We start from the raw sequence: 18854 nt of genomic DNA, 5'->3' as shown, positions 1-18854 counted from the left end.
GGGAGGGTCATGGTCAGAAGAGAGGACCGTGGGGGAGGGTCATGGTCAGGAAAGATGATGAAAAGTGAAAGCTTCATGAAGCTGATAGTGACCTTGACAGGGGACTAGGGTTTCAGCACATTAATAAAAGTGGAAGAAAGGGACAGGGTTCTAAACAGACATAAAAGTACAGGGAAATGGTGGCGCCGGTTGTAGGGGCTGGAGCGGGGAGCAGATGTGTGGGACCTGACCGAGGAGCAGGGAGTATTCCCGGCTACCTCATGTGCCCTCGGGGAAGCAAGAAAAATGAAGTCCCAGTAAGCTCCGGCCACAGAGTCAATGGCCTTTGAATGCCGAGGTGGGACACGTCTCCTTAACTCAGGAGGCAGGAAAAAGCACTGGCATATTTTTGATGGGAGCCACCTGCTAGAAAATCAGACCACAAGTACCAGAAGGTGACTGGAAAAGAAGAGGGCCAATGGTGGCAGGGAAGGAGTGGGAAATGGAGCAGAGAGCAGAGGGGTTTGGTGACGTGCGTGTGGGTCAGGGCAGGGACTGGGGGGTGGAAGCCGTGAGTCAGGTGGTGCTGGTAGAGGAGGATGCCATTTACAGAAACGATAATGCCAGTTTCTGGAAAAAGAGAGTTCTGGTTTTGATCTGCTCATCTTCTAGGGCTTTCCAGTGTAGAGGCCACATGGGAGCCTGGAAAATGTGTGTTGGCAGAGCATGGGTCTAGAATGGGGTTAATGGTTAATGAGGCTTGGGGTTTCAGAGGACAGATGGGACAGCAGGAAGGGGGTAGGACAAAGGAGAGGCCAAGTTCTTGAGGCTCCAGCCTCCCTCTTGCACTTAAGCCTCCATTTTGATTAGATTTTAGAGGCTTTTTGCATGTTGGGGGTGGGAGAGTTGGGGGAAAGAAGGATCCAGTTTAAAACACTTTTGCAAGGCACTGGCTGGAGACGCCCTGTGGGGAGTCACCCACATAAATGTGAGCTCTTAGACTGTGGGAATGAGGAGACCCTGCATTTCCTGAGCAGAGAGGGAGCAAGGTCCTGAGCCCAGAATAGGCTGTTGTGATGGGATTTCAAGTCGCAGTGGGCTAGGTGAGAACACAGCGCTGACAGGCGGTGTGCAGAGGGCGGGGCTCGGGGCGCAGTGGGCGGGGCTTGGGGCGCAATGGGCAACGTGCGGTGCGCAGTGGGTGGGGCTCGGGGTGCAGTGGGCGGATGCGGTGCACAGTGGGCGGTGGTCAGCAGGCGGCAGGTGAGGCGGAGGGCAGTTGCCAGGTAACCAGGAGGGGAGATGGAGCAAAGACCCAATAGCAAGTGTGCCCGAGGTCGTTAGTGGTCACCGATTTTGGGAAGCTGGGCACGACTTGTCTTTCACGTTGGGAAATTGGACAAGTCCTGCTGAGGACTCTTTTCAATGAAACTTTGCAGCCCATATTAGCTTTTTGAGGCTTCCAACCAAATGAGACTACCTGTGAACGTCTCCTATAGCCACCTGGGAGGAGGCCACGAGTTAGGTATTGTCTTCAGATTTAGATGCTTCTGTGTTTAAACAAACAAACAAACAAACAAAAAAACAAAAACACCACACCTCTAATCAAGCCAAGCCAAGGTTAGAAAGAAGTCCCCGGGGGAGAGGGGGGCACAGGAGAAGTGTGATGGCAACAGTATGACAAGGACAGCAGCACGGAGATTGGAACAGCTGTGTATTCTGTTAGGTGTTTTCCCAAGAGTTTGGTGATTGATAAGTTATTTCTAAAATAATGCCTCTTTCTACCCCCAAATGCCTAGCTTGTCCGCACTTCAATGTGATGGGATTTCAGTCAACCACTCCTGACTTGTCACAGCTTCTCCATCACTAAAATTAAAAAAAAAAAAAAAAAAGGAAGGGAGGGTGGAAAGAAAGAAGGAAGGAAAGAAGGGGAAAAGATGGATCTCTTAAGGTCCCTCTTAACTTCTAGATGCTGACTTTATCCTTTATATAAATTCAGAAAGTGTGTAGGAATGCAACTGTTACCATACATGATCATACACATGGGTGGAGCCATTGAAAGAGCTCCAGGTCTGCATTCAAGAGACCTGAGTTCAGGTCCAGCTCCAGCTATGATTGGCTGGTGACCTGGAGCACGTCACTGGACTCAGTGTCCCCATCTGTGAAATGGGTGTGATGCCTCCTGCCCTGCATCCTTCCTAGGGCTATTCTGAAGATCAAAAGGGAGAATGGGTGTGGCACTGCTTTCCACTTGAGAAAGCACCTTAAAAATGTAAGGTGACATTATTTTCCTGTGGTATATTGCTCAGAATGGCCTATAATTTTGCTTAATTGATACATGATCTATGATTAAAATTTTTACCTTGCACGTTGGCATGACTGTAAGTAAGTATTGATTCTGCCGGCAACATTCCTCACCAATTATGACATCAAAGATCTCATCCTCAAGATCATCAGATAGAGGTCAACAGGATCAGTGAAGCCCAACAGAAAGGGGCTAATAATGTTACATAGCAATGCTACTCATTGTTCTTAGTCTGCTGGGCAATTGCGGGGAGAAAGTGTTGTTTCTTGTTGTTGTTGTTGTTGTGAGAGAGAGAGGAGGGGAGGGGCAGTTGCAGGGAGAAAGTGTTGTTTCTTGTTGTTGTTGTGAGAGAGAGAGGAGGGGAGGGGCAGTTGCGGGGAGAATGTGTTGTTTCTTGTTGTTGTTGTTGTTAGAGAGAGAGAGGAGGGGAGGGGCAGAGGGAGAGGGGGAGAGAGAATCGCAAGCAGACTCCACGCTGAGCACAGAGCCGGATGTGGGGCTTGATCTCACAACCCTGAGATCATGACCTGCACTGAAATCAAGAGTTGGATGCTTAACCAACTGAGCCACCCAAGTGCCCTGAGAAAGCTTTTTAAATACAAAAGAGGAGAAAGGGGGAAAATAACAATGATTAATATTCCTGCTATCCATTATAATTATCTTGGAGTATTTTTTTTTTTTGAAAAGAAAAACACTACCCTGTTGCATTATTAAAATGACACACTGTCAGTATAAGGAATTTTAATGGAAAGATGATTGTTCTAGAATTACCCAAAAACCCCAACATCCAGAAATTGCCAATATTAAGAGTAGCTGAGCATTATTCTAAGTATCTTTCTATCCATATATACGCATGTGAGGGGCTAGTATGATGAACAGGTGGATTGACAGACAGGTGTTAAATAAATACTTCTGTAAAGATTCTGTCATATTACAGATGCTATTTCAAAATGAAAGTATCACTTTTATAGCTGTCTTAAAATTAAGAGGCGAACAAAAAAAACAAATAAAACTGGAGGCATGGCTGATCTTCAAGTAAATATTTTCTCACAAAAAGATATTTTTAAAGGATTTTTCTAAGATTAGAAAGATGCACTGCATTATTTAAAACATGAAGACCTTCAAATCGATGTTTTAATCCATTTGTTTCAATTTAGGCAGTATCTACTGACTTGTAGCTTTGGGAAATAAGGACATGATTTTATTCCCCTGTTTTCAGTTATATTATTTTTACATCGTCCTGCTTCCTAATATTCACATTCTATTTCATAATCCTAATTATCCCAGAAGTCTAGCTGCTTACTGTTAACTCTATATTTAAATAGATTCAAGGCTCAGACTCAGTCCTTTTACTGCTATTTCTGTTTATTTTGATTACTCTCTTAACTGATTGGACTTAACATTAAAGGTGCTATAGGGGGCCTCTGGGTGGCTCAGTCAATTAAGCATTTTCCTTTGGCTCAGGCTATGATCTCAGGGTCCTGGAATCGAGCCCCATGTTGGGCTCTGCACTCAGTGAGGAGCCTGCTTCTCCCTCTGCCACCCCCCCCCCCTTTTTCTTTTTTCCCTCTCCCTAAAAATAAAAAAAGATATTCTTAAAAAAAAAAAAAAGGTGCTGTAGGTGTTCTAGTTCCACAGTTGTTTTGTGTTCAAGGACGTCTACCTGTTGCCTTTCTATCTTGACAGAGTGTGTGGTGCCATGATGGCATTGCTTGTTGAATGTTGCCGTGCAGATGTCTAAGGCCAATCTGATATTTTTTTCTGCAAGGTGATTTCCATTTTCTTCCTGAATGCTTGAAGAGTTCTTTCTGTAACCTTAGAGTTAAATAGCCTCACTAGGATGTGTCTTGGTATTTTGTATTCTGAATAAAAATCTCCTGCCATTTTAATTTGGGGAATCCCATTTTTTCTATTTCTGAGAAATTCTCTTCCTTATAGAGACATCCTTTGTTCCATCTTTCTGATCTCTATCAGGGATACCAGTTGTCCTTGTGTTGGATAATTTGTCTTCCATATCTGTTAGCATTTCCTTGTTAATTTTTGTGTCTTTTTTCACATTCATTCACACTTATTATCTTGTGTTTTTCCTCTATGTCAATCATTCCGTTTTTAGTAGCTTATGTTCTATTACTCGATGCTTCTAAATCCATGGATTCATTCTGTAATAAAACTGTTTGGGACCTCATTTTGTGTCCTGAGATCTGACATCTTTTCTCATCTCATTCTGTTGTTTTACCATGCTGTCTTTCAGTACTTTTTTTTATGGAGCCCATGTCACAAAGTAGTTACGAGATATTTCCTCTATTCCTTGAGTTAAGCTTTTTTCCTAGGATGGGCTTATTGGTCTGTTTTACTTCCTTTCCTCCCTTGTATTGCTAGAAAATATTTTCACTGTAACCATGACATTTCTTTTCATCTTGCTCTTCTACTTGGGCTAATATAGCCTGATTGACGTTTTGACATCCTTCCCACTGTATGTGAGACTTTTTTTTTTTTTCCTGTGAGAGCTATCGACTTTTCTAAATCCTGAAAGAATGCCAAGGATGGGGTGGAGTGGGTAGTTCAGGTGAGGCAAAGTGCAGTCTTTGTTAAAAAACTTTCTCTTTGCTCTCTCTCCCATTCTGAGATTTGTTTAAATGTCCTAAACCAGTTATCACTGTACCTGGTTAGAGAGTGCTTCCCAGCCCCACAGGGGGACACCAGGGGCTTCAGGCTGTTTTCCTCCCATAGAGGACCTGACTCCTGTCGGGAGAGCCCACTTCACTGCTCACCTGTCCAGTGCCACCTGGTTCTTGCTAGCAGAGGTTTTCACTGCTTTTGGGTCAGAAGTGGAAGAAGATGCTTATTTGAAATGGTGCTCTACAGATATGAGGATATTAGAGAAAGTGCTGAGGATTTTGTTGACTCATACTTAAGGTTTTTTAGAAGTCAGATCAGCAGACACCCTTTACTGTATGTCTTAGGACAGAATTGTCTTTCCTTGGTCCTTGATTTTTTTTTTTTAACTATTTTGTTAGAAAGCGTTCTTTTATTTAGTTGGTTGCCAAAGTGAATGGTGTGTGTTTTTTTTTTTTTCTCACTTTGTGGAGTATTAGGGAAGGGAAATTCTGTGGGTAGTTTCAATATGCCACAGTAGTCTGCAATATATGGATTTTTTCTTCTGTCCATTTTGTTGTTGAGACCAAGTTCTAAAAACAATGGATTTTAATGGTTGCTTGGAAAACCAGAGAATCATGACTTTGAGAAGAAGCAGGATGATGAGGTGGGAAAGCACCATTTTTGGTGGTGCTATAAACACTTTGATACATACCTAAATCAGCCTCAATATCTGTGCCTCATCTTGTCCCTACCAGGGTCCCTACAAACCTTCTGTTCTGGGGTTAGAGCAACAAGATATTTAGCACCTCAACACAAAAATGAGGAAAACTGTGTGGTGTTAGTAACGCTATTGAATTACTTCTTTGAAATTTTAAGGGAGAGAAACACCACCTCTGTGTTCCCTGCCGACCACCTCGTGGAGAGATTCCATCCATATGTTCCGTTTCTGAAGAGGGTGTGACTGGTCACCAGCCAGTTTTCCTTTCTGTAATCTGAGGATCACACTGTTCCACTATCAGGGCATGTGCCCCTCCTGACCACCAGTAGATTAGAATGAATGCAGGCTGAGCCGTTTCGTGATAAATCTCCTCTGCAAGCAAGAAATGAGGCCTAAAGATACTTTTATAGTATGATGGGTCTGATCCCTGAACAACTGTCAGTGGTCAGAAACATTTTTCTAAAAGAATTAGTTCATAAGTTTTGAACTACCAGGGAGTCTGTCCTCCTGTGGCTAAGAGCTAGCAGGAGACCTTGAGGTCAGGTGTCAGTGTGGAGGGTGTGGGGACTCCTTCTCCCCTTGCTTTCCCCTTGCTGCTCCCAGTGCGGGACACAAGCCCCACTTGCCTGGCTGACTCTTCTAGGTCAGAAGCCCGTGTGACACAAGCTTTTCTTCATCAGACTTCACAGCCTGGGACCTGCTATTTGTGCAGCCCTGTTCATACTGGACCTATAACCGGTATTCCGAGAAGGTGCATCTTGATGCAAATCCTTACTCAGAAGCCAGAGCTGGTCTCAGGGTTCACCATTCCCAGGGAGCAACAAGCTTGCCTACTGCTGCCAACCCTGCTCTTAGACCAGAAGTTTCTTGAGGTGAAGCTTGTGAGCTGAGAGTCCTCAGTAGTGGTTCCTTGAGCACCGTTCAATTTTTGGAAAGATCGGATGAATGGCACACCTTCTCCCCTGAGCTTCCTTGGTTTGCCCCCAGCCTCCCCGCACATACCTCTGTGGCACGTGGCCCCTGAGCATCTTTTTACTTTCAGAGCCCAAAGTCAGCTTTCGATAAACCTTCCAGTTGTATCTTTTGATTAAATTTTATTCTGAGTATTAAAGTTCTGAATTTGAAATTCCATCATGTAATACTATTTTATTTATTTATTTAAATATGTATTTATTTATTTAAGAGAGAGAGAGAGGGATTGCATGCAGGGGTGGAGAGGGAGAGACAGAATCCCAAGCAGGCTCCACACCCACCGTGGAGCCCAACATGGGGCTCTATCCCAGGACCCTGGGCTCCTGACCTGAGCCAAAATCAAGAGTCAGAGGCTCAACCGACTGATCACCCAGGCGCCCCCCATCTAATACTATTTTAAATAAGTATATTGCATACTATCATGGGTAATTGTATACTGATGTACTTTAATTAAATTCATGAGAAGTTCACTAGTTACTGGAAATCACTTAGAAGGCTCTATTGAAAATGCATCACTTAAATCTTAATCTTAAATTAAATATAGTAATGTTCGATTATACCGTCCAGAGGAAAAGACACAGGTGGTGGGTGAGTATTTAGGTAGAAGGTGTGCTGTTTATATTGACCCGCCCTGACTCTGGTTCACGGATTCATTTGTCCCGTCATTTCTGTTTAAGTGCAGACTCCAGGCAGGTCCCTGTGCTAGGTGACCATAGGCAGAGATATCTCCACCTGCCCCATTTGGGAGGCGTTTGTGTGGCGTGTCTGCCGGAGCACTGGGACAGCCTGAGGTGGGGATGTCCCCCGCCCCTTCCCGCACCCGTGTAGACTTCAGCTGTCGCTGTCATGCGCAGAGCTACTGCGGCCTCACTGACTGTCACCTGCCCCCCCCCCACAGGGGACAAGTGCCTGTCGGACATGCCCTATGACAACAGCGCCAGCTACGAGAAAGAGAATGAGATGATGCAGACCCACGTGATGGACCAAGCCATCAACAACGCCATCAGCTACCTGGGGGCCGAGTCCCTGCGCCCGCTGGTGCAGACGCCCCCCGGCAGCTCGGAGGTAGTGCCAGTCATCAACCCCATGTACCAGCTCCACAAGCCCCACGCGGAGGGGCCCCCGCGGTCCAACCACTCAGCCCAGGACAGCGCCGTGGAGAACCTGCTGCTGCTTTCCAAGGCCAAGTCGGTGTCCTCCGAGCGGGAGGCGTCCCCAAGCAACAGTTGCCAAGACTCGACGGACACGGAGAGCAATAACGAGGAGCAGCGGAGCAGTCTCATCTACCTGACCAACCACATCAACCCGCACGCCCGCAACGGCCTGTCCATCAAGGAGGAGCACCCCGCCTACGACGTGCTGCGGGCGGCCTCCGAGAGCTCCCAGGACGCCTTCCGGGTGATCGGCACGAGCGGGGAGCCCATGAAGGTGTACAAGTGCGAACACTGCCGGGTGCTCTTCCTGGACCACGTCATGTACACCATCCACATGGGCTGTCACGGCTTCCGTGATCCTTTTGAGTGCAACATGTGCGGCTACCACAGCCAGGACCGGTACGAGTTCTCATCCCACATCACGCGGGGCGAGCACCGCTTCCACATGAGCTAAGCCGGGCCGAGCGAGGCACGCGGGCCCCCGGGCCCTCCCCTCCTGCCAGTAGCCCCGGACTGGACCAGAACGTTGTGCTTTGATTTCTAGGTGGTTTTTCATTTCGTTTTTTTTTTTTTTTTTTTTTAAGTCGGTCGTTTGGCTGGGGTTTGATTTGCTTTTGAAAACAAGGAGATTTTTATTGTTAGATGCAGGGTTACATGGGGAGCCCCCCGCCCCGCGCCCCCCCCCCAAACTGCTGTGTTACTTAGTAGATGTGCTCAGAGACTGCTCGCGGAAATCCCCCTCCCCTGGTGCTTCCTAGAATTCCCCTCCTCTAAAGAAGTGCTCATTTCCAGAGAAAGTTGCATCAAAACAGGTCAGAGCCTGGGAAGGAATGAGCTGGTTTCTGGGCTGAGCATCCACGGCCCCAGACCCAGTGAGCACAGCCCCCCGGGTCAGCCTGGCAGGTGCCCCCCAACACAGCAGGGCTGAGAAACCCAAACCACAGCCTCTGACCGCATGCATCTCGGTCTGGAAGGCTGCAGTTTCTAAAAGATGTGATTATATATAAGTCACAGCCTGCACAAAAAGTACATTGTTGGAGAAATGTTGGACTCCCCGGGCAAAGGGCGTGGGGAGGGGTCAGAGGACCTGGTAGTCTCCGGCTCAGTTTCCAAACCACTGTAGAAATGCTCAGCCTTCTCCGGCTTGCCGGCAGGTGGAAGGAACCCCCAACTCCAAACTCACAGAGGCCGATCTGGAGACCTCTGTCCTCTGCCTTCTGGCGTCTGTGCCTCTCAAGGCCCAGAGTCTGGCACTGCAGTTTTAACATCCATCCTGAAATGCCGACCTTAATTCCTTTGAACCTCTCAAATGGTAACATTCCAAGACTTCATTCCAAATGCCACACTCCTTCCTTCCTCGGCTGGTTCCACCGACAGCCAGAAGCCTGTTTCCCCTCAGAGGCCCGACCTAGACCCCATCTCAACGACGTCACTGTTTTGTTTGTCGGTACATTTCGTTCCCTGCCCTCACTCTACATTATTCTTGTCTTAAAATCCATAAAGGAAGCGTGCAGAATGATCAGTCATTTTTAGAGCAAGGAACTATGGTGAGCAAAGCCCAGGACCTGTGCCTAGCACGCAGAACCTACCTGTTAGAAACTAAACTTTGCAACAGTCTGAAACTCTCCCCAGAAGGACAGAGCAGCCCCTATGTGCCCACCCATATATAGGAGCCATCCTTTCTCACGGGGGGGGGGGGGCTTGGAACGTGCAGAGCGACCGCATAACCTGCCAGCGAGGTCTGCCGGGAAAGAGGCAGATGGTGCTGGAGGTAGAACCTTCCTCAGCCACGCTGCCGGGAACTCCCCTGAGATGTTTGGTGACTCCGGGCCCCACTGGAAGGGGTAGCCCTCAAGGTTAATTCTATCTTTAAGTATAATAATCCCAACCACCTAGGCAAGGAAGAGCGTACCATTTCCAACGTTTACGTGTTTTTGCCAAAACTGAACCAACGTGAACATGAAGAAAAAAAAAAAAGAAAAATTGTCCATAAGCACCTCTGCATGCAGTCTAAATCCGGGTTTCTTAGTCACGGTGCTCTTGACATTTGGGGCTGGATAATTCTTTGGGGTGGGGGATTCCCCTGCACCTTGCAGAATATTTAGCATCATCCCTGGTAGATGCCAGTAGCACCCTCATTTGACAACCAAAAATCTCCCCAGATGTTGCCAAATGTCCCCTGGGGAGCAAGTCACCCCGAGTTGAGAACCACTGCTCAACTTCTAAACCAGTCAAAGGTCTGGGAAGCCTCCCAAAGAGCAAAGGCACTGTCCCCATTGGGAGTCTAGCTCCTGACCCGTGTTCCTTTGTCTTCACTGTAAATCCTATAAGTGAATGAGTACCTTTCATTCTTCAGAAGCAAATCTTCTCATGAGTTTTGTTGAAAGGATGGAGTCCACACATGTCATACCTGAGGCACGGGTTTCTTTGCTTATGGTGTTTTGAAACTGGAAACATAGTCGCAGTGGCTGAGACTCGGGCACACGGATGCACTGAGTCCGGTAGAGACAGATAGGGCGGCTGACAGCAGTAATTCCACACACAATCACAGAGAAAGCTACGCTTCAGCCATATGAACATGCTCAAGGTGAAAGACTTCTGAGACTTCCAGTTTGCCGGCCAGGTGAACCTGCCCTATTCTTTTCCATCCATCCCACACAGCCAGTTGGTTGAAAGGAGTTACTTTTCCCCACCCCCGTGGCTTCAAACAAAGCTTAACCCAGAACTGTAAATAGTGGCCACAGATGTTCTTTCCTAAAATGCTCCCCATCCCCTCCCCCCCTTCCACTGCCTTTTCCAGCCATTGTAACCATCTATTTACACACCTTTTCTTGTGGTTTTATATTGTAACACCATTTTTCTTTGAGATTATTGTGCTTAAGGTAAGGTCCCATAGAATGGCAACAAGTAATTAAATTATGTTAGAAAGGTGGTCCTATTCTGTACCAAAAGCTGTTAACGTTTTCTCTTCTAGCTGGTTAAAGTAGGATTTTGCATGACTTCACCCCCTTTTTGTTCTGTGGTCTGTTCTGTTGTTGGATGGCGTGAGTGTGCGTCTTGGGAACGCTGTGTCCTGAAGGGTACCTAGGCTTTATGCACTGGTCTTTAAAATGAACACCGGAGACAGGAGGGTCGCTAGTCGTGGGTCCATGTGTTGATTGCAGTAAGAAATTGCTGCCCCGCCCCTCCTGTCCTCGTCACCGAGTCACTGAGCTTCCCTCGACAGAAAACCTGGACACCTGCTCCTTACTACCCAGGTCCCTTCTGTGATGTGGACCCGAGAGCACGGGTTGTCCTATTGGAAGAATCACTAAAAAGATTTGCACTGTCATTGCTTTGTCACCAAAGGGCGTATCGCAGCACCAGTCACTTCAGAGACCAGCATGTTCCATTCCCAATCGAGAATCCTCCACATAAAGAAATCTTAGAATCTTCATTGAAAAAGGAAGCTACTGTTATGGAGATGTGAGTTTGGGGTTTTTTTTGGGGGGGGTGGGTTTCTTTCTATTTTTGTGGGGTTTTTTTTCTTGTTTTGTTTTGATTACCATGTAGCTCTTACAATGTGGTATTCTTGCCAAAACAGAAGTGGGAGGAGATGGACTTGCAGAGACAAATCATGAAGCAAATATATTTCTCTTTACCTGCACTTCTTGATTTTCAGCAATAAGGAAGGGTCAACTCTACTTAAAATCCAGATAGCTTTCATTCAGTTCAGTGTGTTGTGTTTTGTGTTTTTTTTAACTTTAAAATGAACCACAGTCAGATCTATTTAAGGTGTATAGGCATCAGAAGAAAGAAGCACATCCACCCGTGGGTATGGTCTCATTCACTGTGAACAGATGTAACCAGGTATTAATATGCAATATTGTCTCAAATGCTTTCTAATACACTTTTTTACAATGTTGTCCGTGGGGATCGTCAAGGTACAATTTGCTTGTATCCCGGTGCAGCTTTAGGTCTTTGTCTGCCATTCTGGAAAATACGTGTACAGGATTGTAAATGAGAAAATGCCCTTGTATTTCCCATTGGCCTTCTCTGGTGATGTTAAATTATTTCTGTTTAGCTGTGAACAAGGGGTAGTGTACCCCTGGAGGAATAGAGGATCCTTTTGTACACATTTGGAAATGCTTCTTCTGTAGTGATAGAACAAATAAATGCAACAAATACTTTGTCTGTCCCGTCCGGTGAAGTCCGGGGCCCTGAGGCGCAGCCACCTGCTGCCGACTCCTCCCCTCCAGCAGAGGTGGGCGGGCCTTGGGGGCGGCTGAGCCACAGCTGGGAACTACGTGACCGTGGGCCTCAGAAGTGTTTGTAGCGCTCAGCACGGCACACTGACCGCCTTCCGTCCCCGGCTGCCCTGGGCTTGGGGTGCTGAGTCTTCGGTCTTTGGTTTCAAAATATGGATTTGAGGCAGGTGGAGGTGGCGAGCATCAATCAGTGCACCCCATGCTCTTTACAGCCCGCTGCATAATGCCACGGGAGGCGAGTCCATGGGTGGGGGGCGCGGGAGACAGTGGCTAACCACAGTGTCCACCTGTCAGGGTCCTGACCCTGCAAAGCTGCACACTTAGGTCAGGGCCGGGCAGTGCCAGAAGGCTCATCTCCCTTTTGGAGAGAGAGCCAGACATCAGACGGCTTCAGACCTAGTGAACGAGATGGGGTAACCGGGTCTACATGGTGCAACATTTGATCCGAGCAAGGTGAAACTCCAGTGAAATAAACGGTCGTACTCTTTCCCCATCAGCCCCTGCCTGCCACCAATTCCCAAAGGAGACTTTCAAAACCAGCCCTGGACAAGGCAGCATCTTTTGAGGGAGTGTTCAGCCTCCTTAGGTGAGCTCACTGCCGGCGTGTGTTGCTCAGATTGATGTGACCGGATGCCCATTTAGAAATCCGGTCCACCATTTTACAGCTGTGCCTTGTTATTTCACAGGGATCATAGATCCAGAGAATAACGAATATGTACTTACTTACAGATAAGCTGAGCCCAGCCTCAGGGGAATAAAGCCACTCAAAAGGATACATTTAATGGTGAGCGTGAGGAACGTGTTTGTGTGCATCCTGGCAGCTCACATCCTTATGAAGCTTAATAAATAAAACCTGAAGGAATCGAGAGGAAAGCTGGCGCTGATCCCTCCCAGACGTCCCCGGCTCTCAGCTGCACATGTTGGAGGCTCATCCTGGAGCCCCAGATGTGGCCAATAGGTGACAGGGAGGTTTCAAATCTCGATTCCAAGAGCCACCAGTAGGACGAGAGACTCCATTTCTCGGTTTTCATTATCCTTTATTCTCAGCACATCCTTCTGATACTGAACCTGTAGTGTCCCTGTGCCTTCCCTGGTCCCTGCGCACTGCGAGTCAGCGGTGCCTCCACTCGATAGGCCCAAATGATGAGACCCACTCTGGGAAGGCTGACCCGGAGGGGGTGCCCCCTTTGTGGGGTGGCAGTGAGGTGTGCCTGGTGGGCCCCAGGAGGACAGCACCGGATTCCAGGTGGGATGCAGCAAGGTGCGAAGAGTTGGCCGCAGGTGCAAAGGACCCAGAAGAGACTGAGTGGAAGTGATGCATTCCTGATGACCTGCCACTGTTCCGAGCCCACCCGCAGCAGCCCCTGAGCGCCCCCACCCTCTCTATCTCCCCTGGGGAGCCCCAGGGCTGCTCCTGAGGTTTCCTGCATGCATTTTACCATTCCCACTGGAAACTGCTGCTCTTGCGCACTTCACTTCTGTTCCCAATGAGTGCCATGAATGTACAGTCGCACTATATATGTATTTTTTAAAGATTTTATTTATTTGAAAAAGAGAGAGAGCGTGAGCAGGGGAGGGGCGTAGGAACAAGCAGACTCCTGCTGAGCTGAAGCAGGGTTCAATCCCAGGACTCTGAGATCATGATCTGAGCCCAAGTCAGACGCTTAACCAACTGAGCCACCCAGGTGCCCCAAAAGTTGCCCTATTTTTTAAATGTTAGTGTGAAATTGGGGGAGCTGAAGATCAGGATTGTGGGTCCAGAAGGCGAAGATCCCCATTCCCATTGCTAATTAGTTAGTCATATTTTCTATCAAAATCGAATGTCTTGGAGGTTTTGTGACTCCTTGGTGGAAGCGTGCGTTGTCATCAAAATCATACGGATTCTCAAGGAACAGAATCCCTTCGGCAGTTTCTAAAAGTCCTGTGCTTTTTTTTTTTTTTTTTTTTTTTTTTTTGGGTATGGCTTCTCAACTCCAAACGGAGAGCAAGGCACAAGAGGAAACTCAAGGGCACCCAGCGATTGGTACAAGACTAGGGGTGGGACGGTGAGTTCCTCCGCAGACCAGAATCTGCTTGATGTCTCTGGGTTTCCTCTGCACCAGAACCTGGAGAAGCAGGAGGTGGCTCAGCCCCACCTGCTCAGGGATGCTGCCAAAGCATCACCACTCCCTGCTCTGCTTGCTTCCTGACAGTCTTACCTGCCTTTCCCCAAACACCCTGCCTCCCAAGCCCTCTGCAACAGGAGGAAATGGAGTCCCTTGGCTCTGAGGATAGCATTGCTGCCTCTCAGCCAGGCTCCTGTTCTCTCGTTGGCCCCTCCTGCCCTGAACCCAAATTCCCAATCCCCAGCTGCCTCAAGCCTTCCTCGCTCACCCACCCGATCCCCACCCTGGTGCCAGGGCTTCCAGAGATCCCCTGTGACCCTAGTTCTCAAATGCAGCTCAGAATCACCTGGGTGGTCATTAAAAACGCAGTTTCCAGAGACCCGCTCCTGATCATTCTGGAGCTGGAGGTCTGCATGGAGTCCACCCACCAGGCGTGAGACCAGCTCCCCCAGACCAGAGAAGCTGACTCCCCAACCCGTTTCTCCCCAACACAATTTACAGCTTCACCCTCTTCCTCCACCCAAACCTATTTTTTTTTTTTTAGTGAGGAAGACTAATTAATAATGACTCTCTCTTCCCCTCTTGAGTCTGAAACAACTCAGAGACAAGAAGATTAGAGAGTGGAAAACCAAAATAAATTGCTATGTTACACATAAAACCTAGATTAGAGGACATAGCTTCAGGGTGTGAGCATAGCAGTCTTGCTAACTCCCTTGACCTGAATTAGACCAACGTGCTCCCCTGGACTCAGGCAGCATTGAAGTTCATGCACCCCCCGGAAGACTGAGCCCTAACCCTGTGGAGGATGGGGGACAGGAGACCCAGTAGGCAGCACAGCCCAGCAAAGCCAAAAGAAGCGTGCTCAGCTCCTGCCTCCAGAAGAGTGTGACAAGGTGACCAACCAGGTGATAGGGAGCCATGGAGGCATGGAGGGGAGATGTAGTGGGAACCAGGGAGGACCCAGGCGGTCCTTCCAGCAGGGGTCAAGCTGCTGACCTTGGAAGGGATCCAGATAAGAGGGAAGCAAAGATGGGAGGGCTTGGATTCTTGCCACTAGAATGCGATTTCCATGAACGGGGTGGTTTGGGATTTTATTTTTTTAAGATTTATTTATTTATTTTAGAGAGAGAAAGAGAACACGAGAGTGGGGAGGGGCAGAGGGAAAGGGAAAGCGAATCTCAAGCAAACTCTCCACTGAATGTGGAGCCCGATGAGAGGCTCAATCCCACGACCCCAAGATCATGACCAGAGCCGAAATCAAGAGTCAGATGCCTAACCCACTGAGCCACCCAGGCGCCCCTGGGTTTGTTTTTTGTTTGTTTGTTTGTTTGTTTGTTTGTTTTTTAATGTACTAACTGCCACATCCTCAGGGTCAACAAGATTACCTGGAATAGCCTAGGTGCCTGCTCTGGTCTGAAAGTTTGTGTCCCCTCAAGTCCGTGTGCTGAAATCCCAGTAGAGCCTTCAGGAAAGGGATTAGTGCCCTCATAAAAGGGGCCCCAAAGAGATTCCTGTCCCCATGTGAGGACACAGCGTGAAGCCATCACACAAAAGAGGGCCCTGAGTCTGACCCTGATCTCACATTTGCAGCTTCCAGAACTCTGGGAAGTAGTTTCTGTTGTTTCTAATCCCCGCAAGTCTGTGGCTTTTTGTTACCACAGCCCCTTGGGTGAAGGCGGTGCTCCATGAACATAGGCTACATAATCCCCTATTTAAGATGATTTGATCCATTGCTCATTGAAGGAATAACAGTCTCAGATCCTAGAGGAGCCATTAAGACCACAGAGGGTTTGAAGAGGGGAGCGAGGTTTGGTCTTCTCTAAGCGACTGGATGACGAGAACAGGTGAGCTGTAGGGAGAGGTCCAAGACCTGAGAGTCACCAGGATGTGGATGGCTGGCTGTAAGGAAAGTGACAGATGAGCCACGTGCCTGAGGAGGGAGACCGGGGGGGCAGGGCAGCGGCTTTGAAGAGCCCACAAAAGGAAAACCAGCTGTGTACAGCACCCCAGATTTTCTCTGTGCAGGAAGAGAGGCCACAACTGGGTATAAGGAAGCAGTGAAAATGAGGAGGGGCAGAGAAGGAGCTGCTGGCTGAGGGTCCAGGACACTCACAGGGACATTCGGGGAGCACCCCCACAAAGGGGTGGCAGAGAAGAAACCAGGAGCCCTGTAAACTGCGGGCCTCAGGCCTTAGCTTGGACCTGCTGCGTTAAAAATGCCAAGTTCTGGGCAGTATTTTCCCAGGGACACAGGTACAGATATCATGGTGAAGTCCCCTTGCTGTTTTCACTTTTCGGCAAGGTCAAGGACAGGAGCAAGGCTGACATCCCTGAGCTCAGTCTCCTGGCTGCCCTCCTCTGGGGCCAGTGGTCGCCCCGGGGAGCAGGCTGATGTTCCCTCCCTGCTCAAGAGCCATCCCAAGTGTCCCTCCTCCCCGGCAGCGGGGTGCTGGCCCGCGGAGCAGATGGGCTGTGGCTACCCGGTGAATCGGCACAACGGGAAGCAGATGTAGCCACCAAGGTCCCCGTGCACAACTGGGAACCAGCCAGTTGGGGAGGAAATTTGCATAACAAGGATAATTTGGTACCAAAACTGTCCCCTGAAGTGAACTACATGGATCTCGGTACAGCTAACAAATTTCACTTCTTCTTTCCCATGTTTTGTCAAACCAACTAGATGTGACATTGAGCATGTGAACTGTCCCAAGATACTCTATCTGCCTCTCCGTGGGTCAGCTCCAGGCTTCCCTTCTGCGCTGCCCATCCCTGGGCCTCTCACGCAGGGGTCCCCTCCCCGGGTGTCCCCGGGCACATGCACCCACGCCTACGCCCAGCAGGGTGGGCCCAGGCTCTCCAGAGGCCTGCTGGCTGCTACGCTGTGGCGGCATCACCTCCGGGGCATCTCAGCCCACCCGGCACCTGTGGCAGCTTCCTCATCACATCTCCCTCCCGCTTCCTGTGGGCGAGGGCGGGCCGGGCCCCACAGCAAGGAGGGTCTGTGGTTTTGGGGCCTTCATCTGATTCCCCTTTCAGGGCCTCCTCCCTCTGGGCCCTGCCCCTCCCAAGACCCACTGTGGCCCGCTTGCCCACACCCAGATCCTATCCCTGAAAGCATCAGGATGCCGTTTCAAAACTGCGGTGTGCCACCCAGCGGGAAATCGTTTGCGTGTTTATATCCAGTGTGAGTTCGGGAAGTCCGCCACCATGACTGCAACCCTGAGAGGTCAGGGAGGCTGGTCTAGGCTTCAAGTCCCCTTTCTCCAGAATGGCATCCAGCCTGACCACTACCTCACCATGTGGTCCCTCCAGCCTCGCCGCTGCTGTACTAGTCATGCAACAAGGCTGAGCTCACTGTACTGACCTGGTTTTTGGAACTTTCTCAAGACCAGGTCTCTGTGTTCCTGGAATCCTTGAATAAGTCCATGCTGGGAGCTCTCAGGATTCTGTGTGTCAGGTGTCCACCTCCTCCATCAGACTGTGAGCCTCTGGAGGGCAGACATCTTGCCTCCATCATCCCCAAATCTCCAACAGCAAGCAAAGTCAGGCATTCACAGCTCTAGGAATGTTGTGTGGTATGTGAAATGGACCTTCACTTCTACTCCCTGGACTCCTGAGGTCTTATCTTGCCCTAAAGGATGACCCGGACCCCACCTCATGACTCCTCCTTCTGAAGCCCCCTCCCATCTTCCCACTTGCTTCAGGGCCAGGGTCACTCTCCCCGGAGACAAGCATGAGGCAATGGGACCCAGGGCCCAGGCTCCTGGGTTCCCTGAGCCTCTCCAGGAGGGTCCTGTCTGCATCCTGGCATTTGGGCCCTCACAGGGGTTCCCATCCAGGGGACAGACTGAGTGGTCCTGAGGGGAAGCTGCTGATATAGAGCAAGAGGGGCTGAGAGTCAGGGAAGGCAAGCCTGCTGGGGTCCCCTGGACCAAGTGCATCTCAGTCAAATCTTGAGAGATAGATGTAGAGAGAAGAAGAAGCAGAATCATGCAAAATATCCGGTTAAAACCAGAGGAAGGCAGAAGGAAGGAAGGAAGGAAGGAAGGAAGGAAGGAAGGAAGGAAGGAAGGAAGGAAGGAAGGAAGGAAGGGGAAAGGAAGGGGAAAGGAAGGAAGGAAGCCAATAAATGGAAAGCATAAGAATGTAGTAGACACTAATCCAATTGTGTACCATTGGTCTAAATGCACCAATTAAAGGGACACCTGGGTGCCTCAGTCGGTTAAGCATCTGACTCTTGATTTCAGCTCAGGTCTTGATCTCAGGGTCCTGGGATCAAGCCCTACGTCAGACCCCACGCTCAGCAGGGAGTCTGCTTGAGATTCTCCTCCCTCTGCCCCTCCCCCAACATGTGAGCTCTTTCACTCTCTCTCTAAATAAATAAATAAAAGCTTTAAAAAATAACTAAATGCGCCAATTAAAGCACAGAGATTATCAGAGTGGATCCACAAACAAGCCCCAACTATATGTTGTCTGCAAGAAAACCCCTTTAACTATAAAGACATGTAAGCTAAAAGGAAAGACGTGGAGAAAGACACCTTGTTAGCACTAATCCAAAGAAAGCAGGAGTAACATATTAAACTTTCAGACAGAACTGACTTCAGAGCAAGGACGCTTATCAGGGACAAAGAGGAGCCTTACCTAATGATAAAGGGGTCTGTTCTCCAAGAAGATGTAACAAGCCTGGATGTGTATGTAGGTGCCTAATGACAGAGCGTCCAAATATGTGAGGCCAAACTGACAGAAATGCCGGGGAGAAGAGATGAACCCATGCTTGCG

The 18854-nt window shown here is 48.9% G+C and overlaps 1 protein-coding gene across 13 annotated transcripts in view; it reads left to right on the top strand.

Moving 5' to 3' along the window:
• IKZF1 (IKAROS family zinc finger 1) overlaps positions 1-11895 on the top strand; it is a 96590-nt gene extending 84695 nt beyond the window's left edge. For all 13 annotated transcript variants that reach the window (XM_025853032.2, XM_025853031.2, XM_025853040.2 and 10 more), the window contains one exon: positions 7471-11895. In XM_025853032.2, the coding sequence (XP_025708817.1) occupies positions 7471-8180 (710 nt within the window). In that variant the 3' untranslated portion in view covers positions 8181-11895. The remainder of the gene's footprint in view (positions 1-7470) is intronic.
• Positions 11896-18854: the final 6959 nt, after the last annotated feature.

The sequence above is a fragment of the Callorhinus ursinus genome, unplaced genomic scaffold, assembly GCF_003265705.2.
Source record: "Callorhinus ursinus isolate GAN/ISIS: 27379988/994484 unplaced genomic scaffold, GSC_fseal_2.0 scaffold60, whole genome shotgun sequence".
Classification (NCBI taxonomy): Eukaryota; Metazoa; Chordata; class Mammalia; order Carnivora; family Otariidae; genus Callorhinus; species Callorhinus ursinus.
The sequence above is the reverse complement of the archived record's forward strand: the minus strand, read 5'-3'. Positions and strand labels throughout refer to the sequence as shown.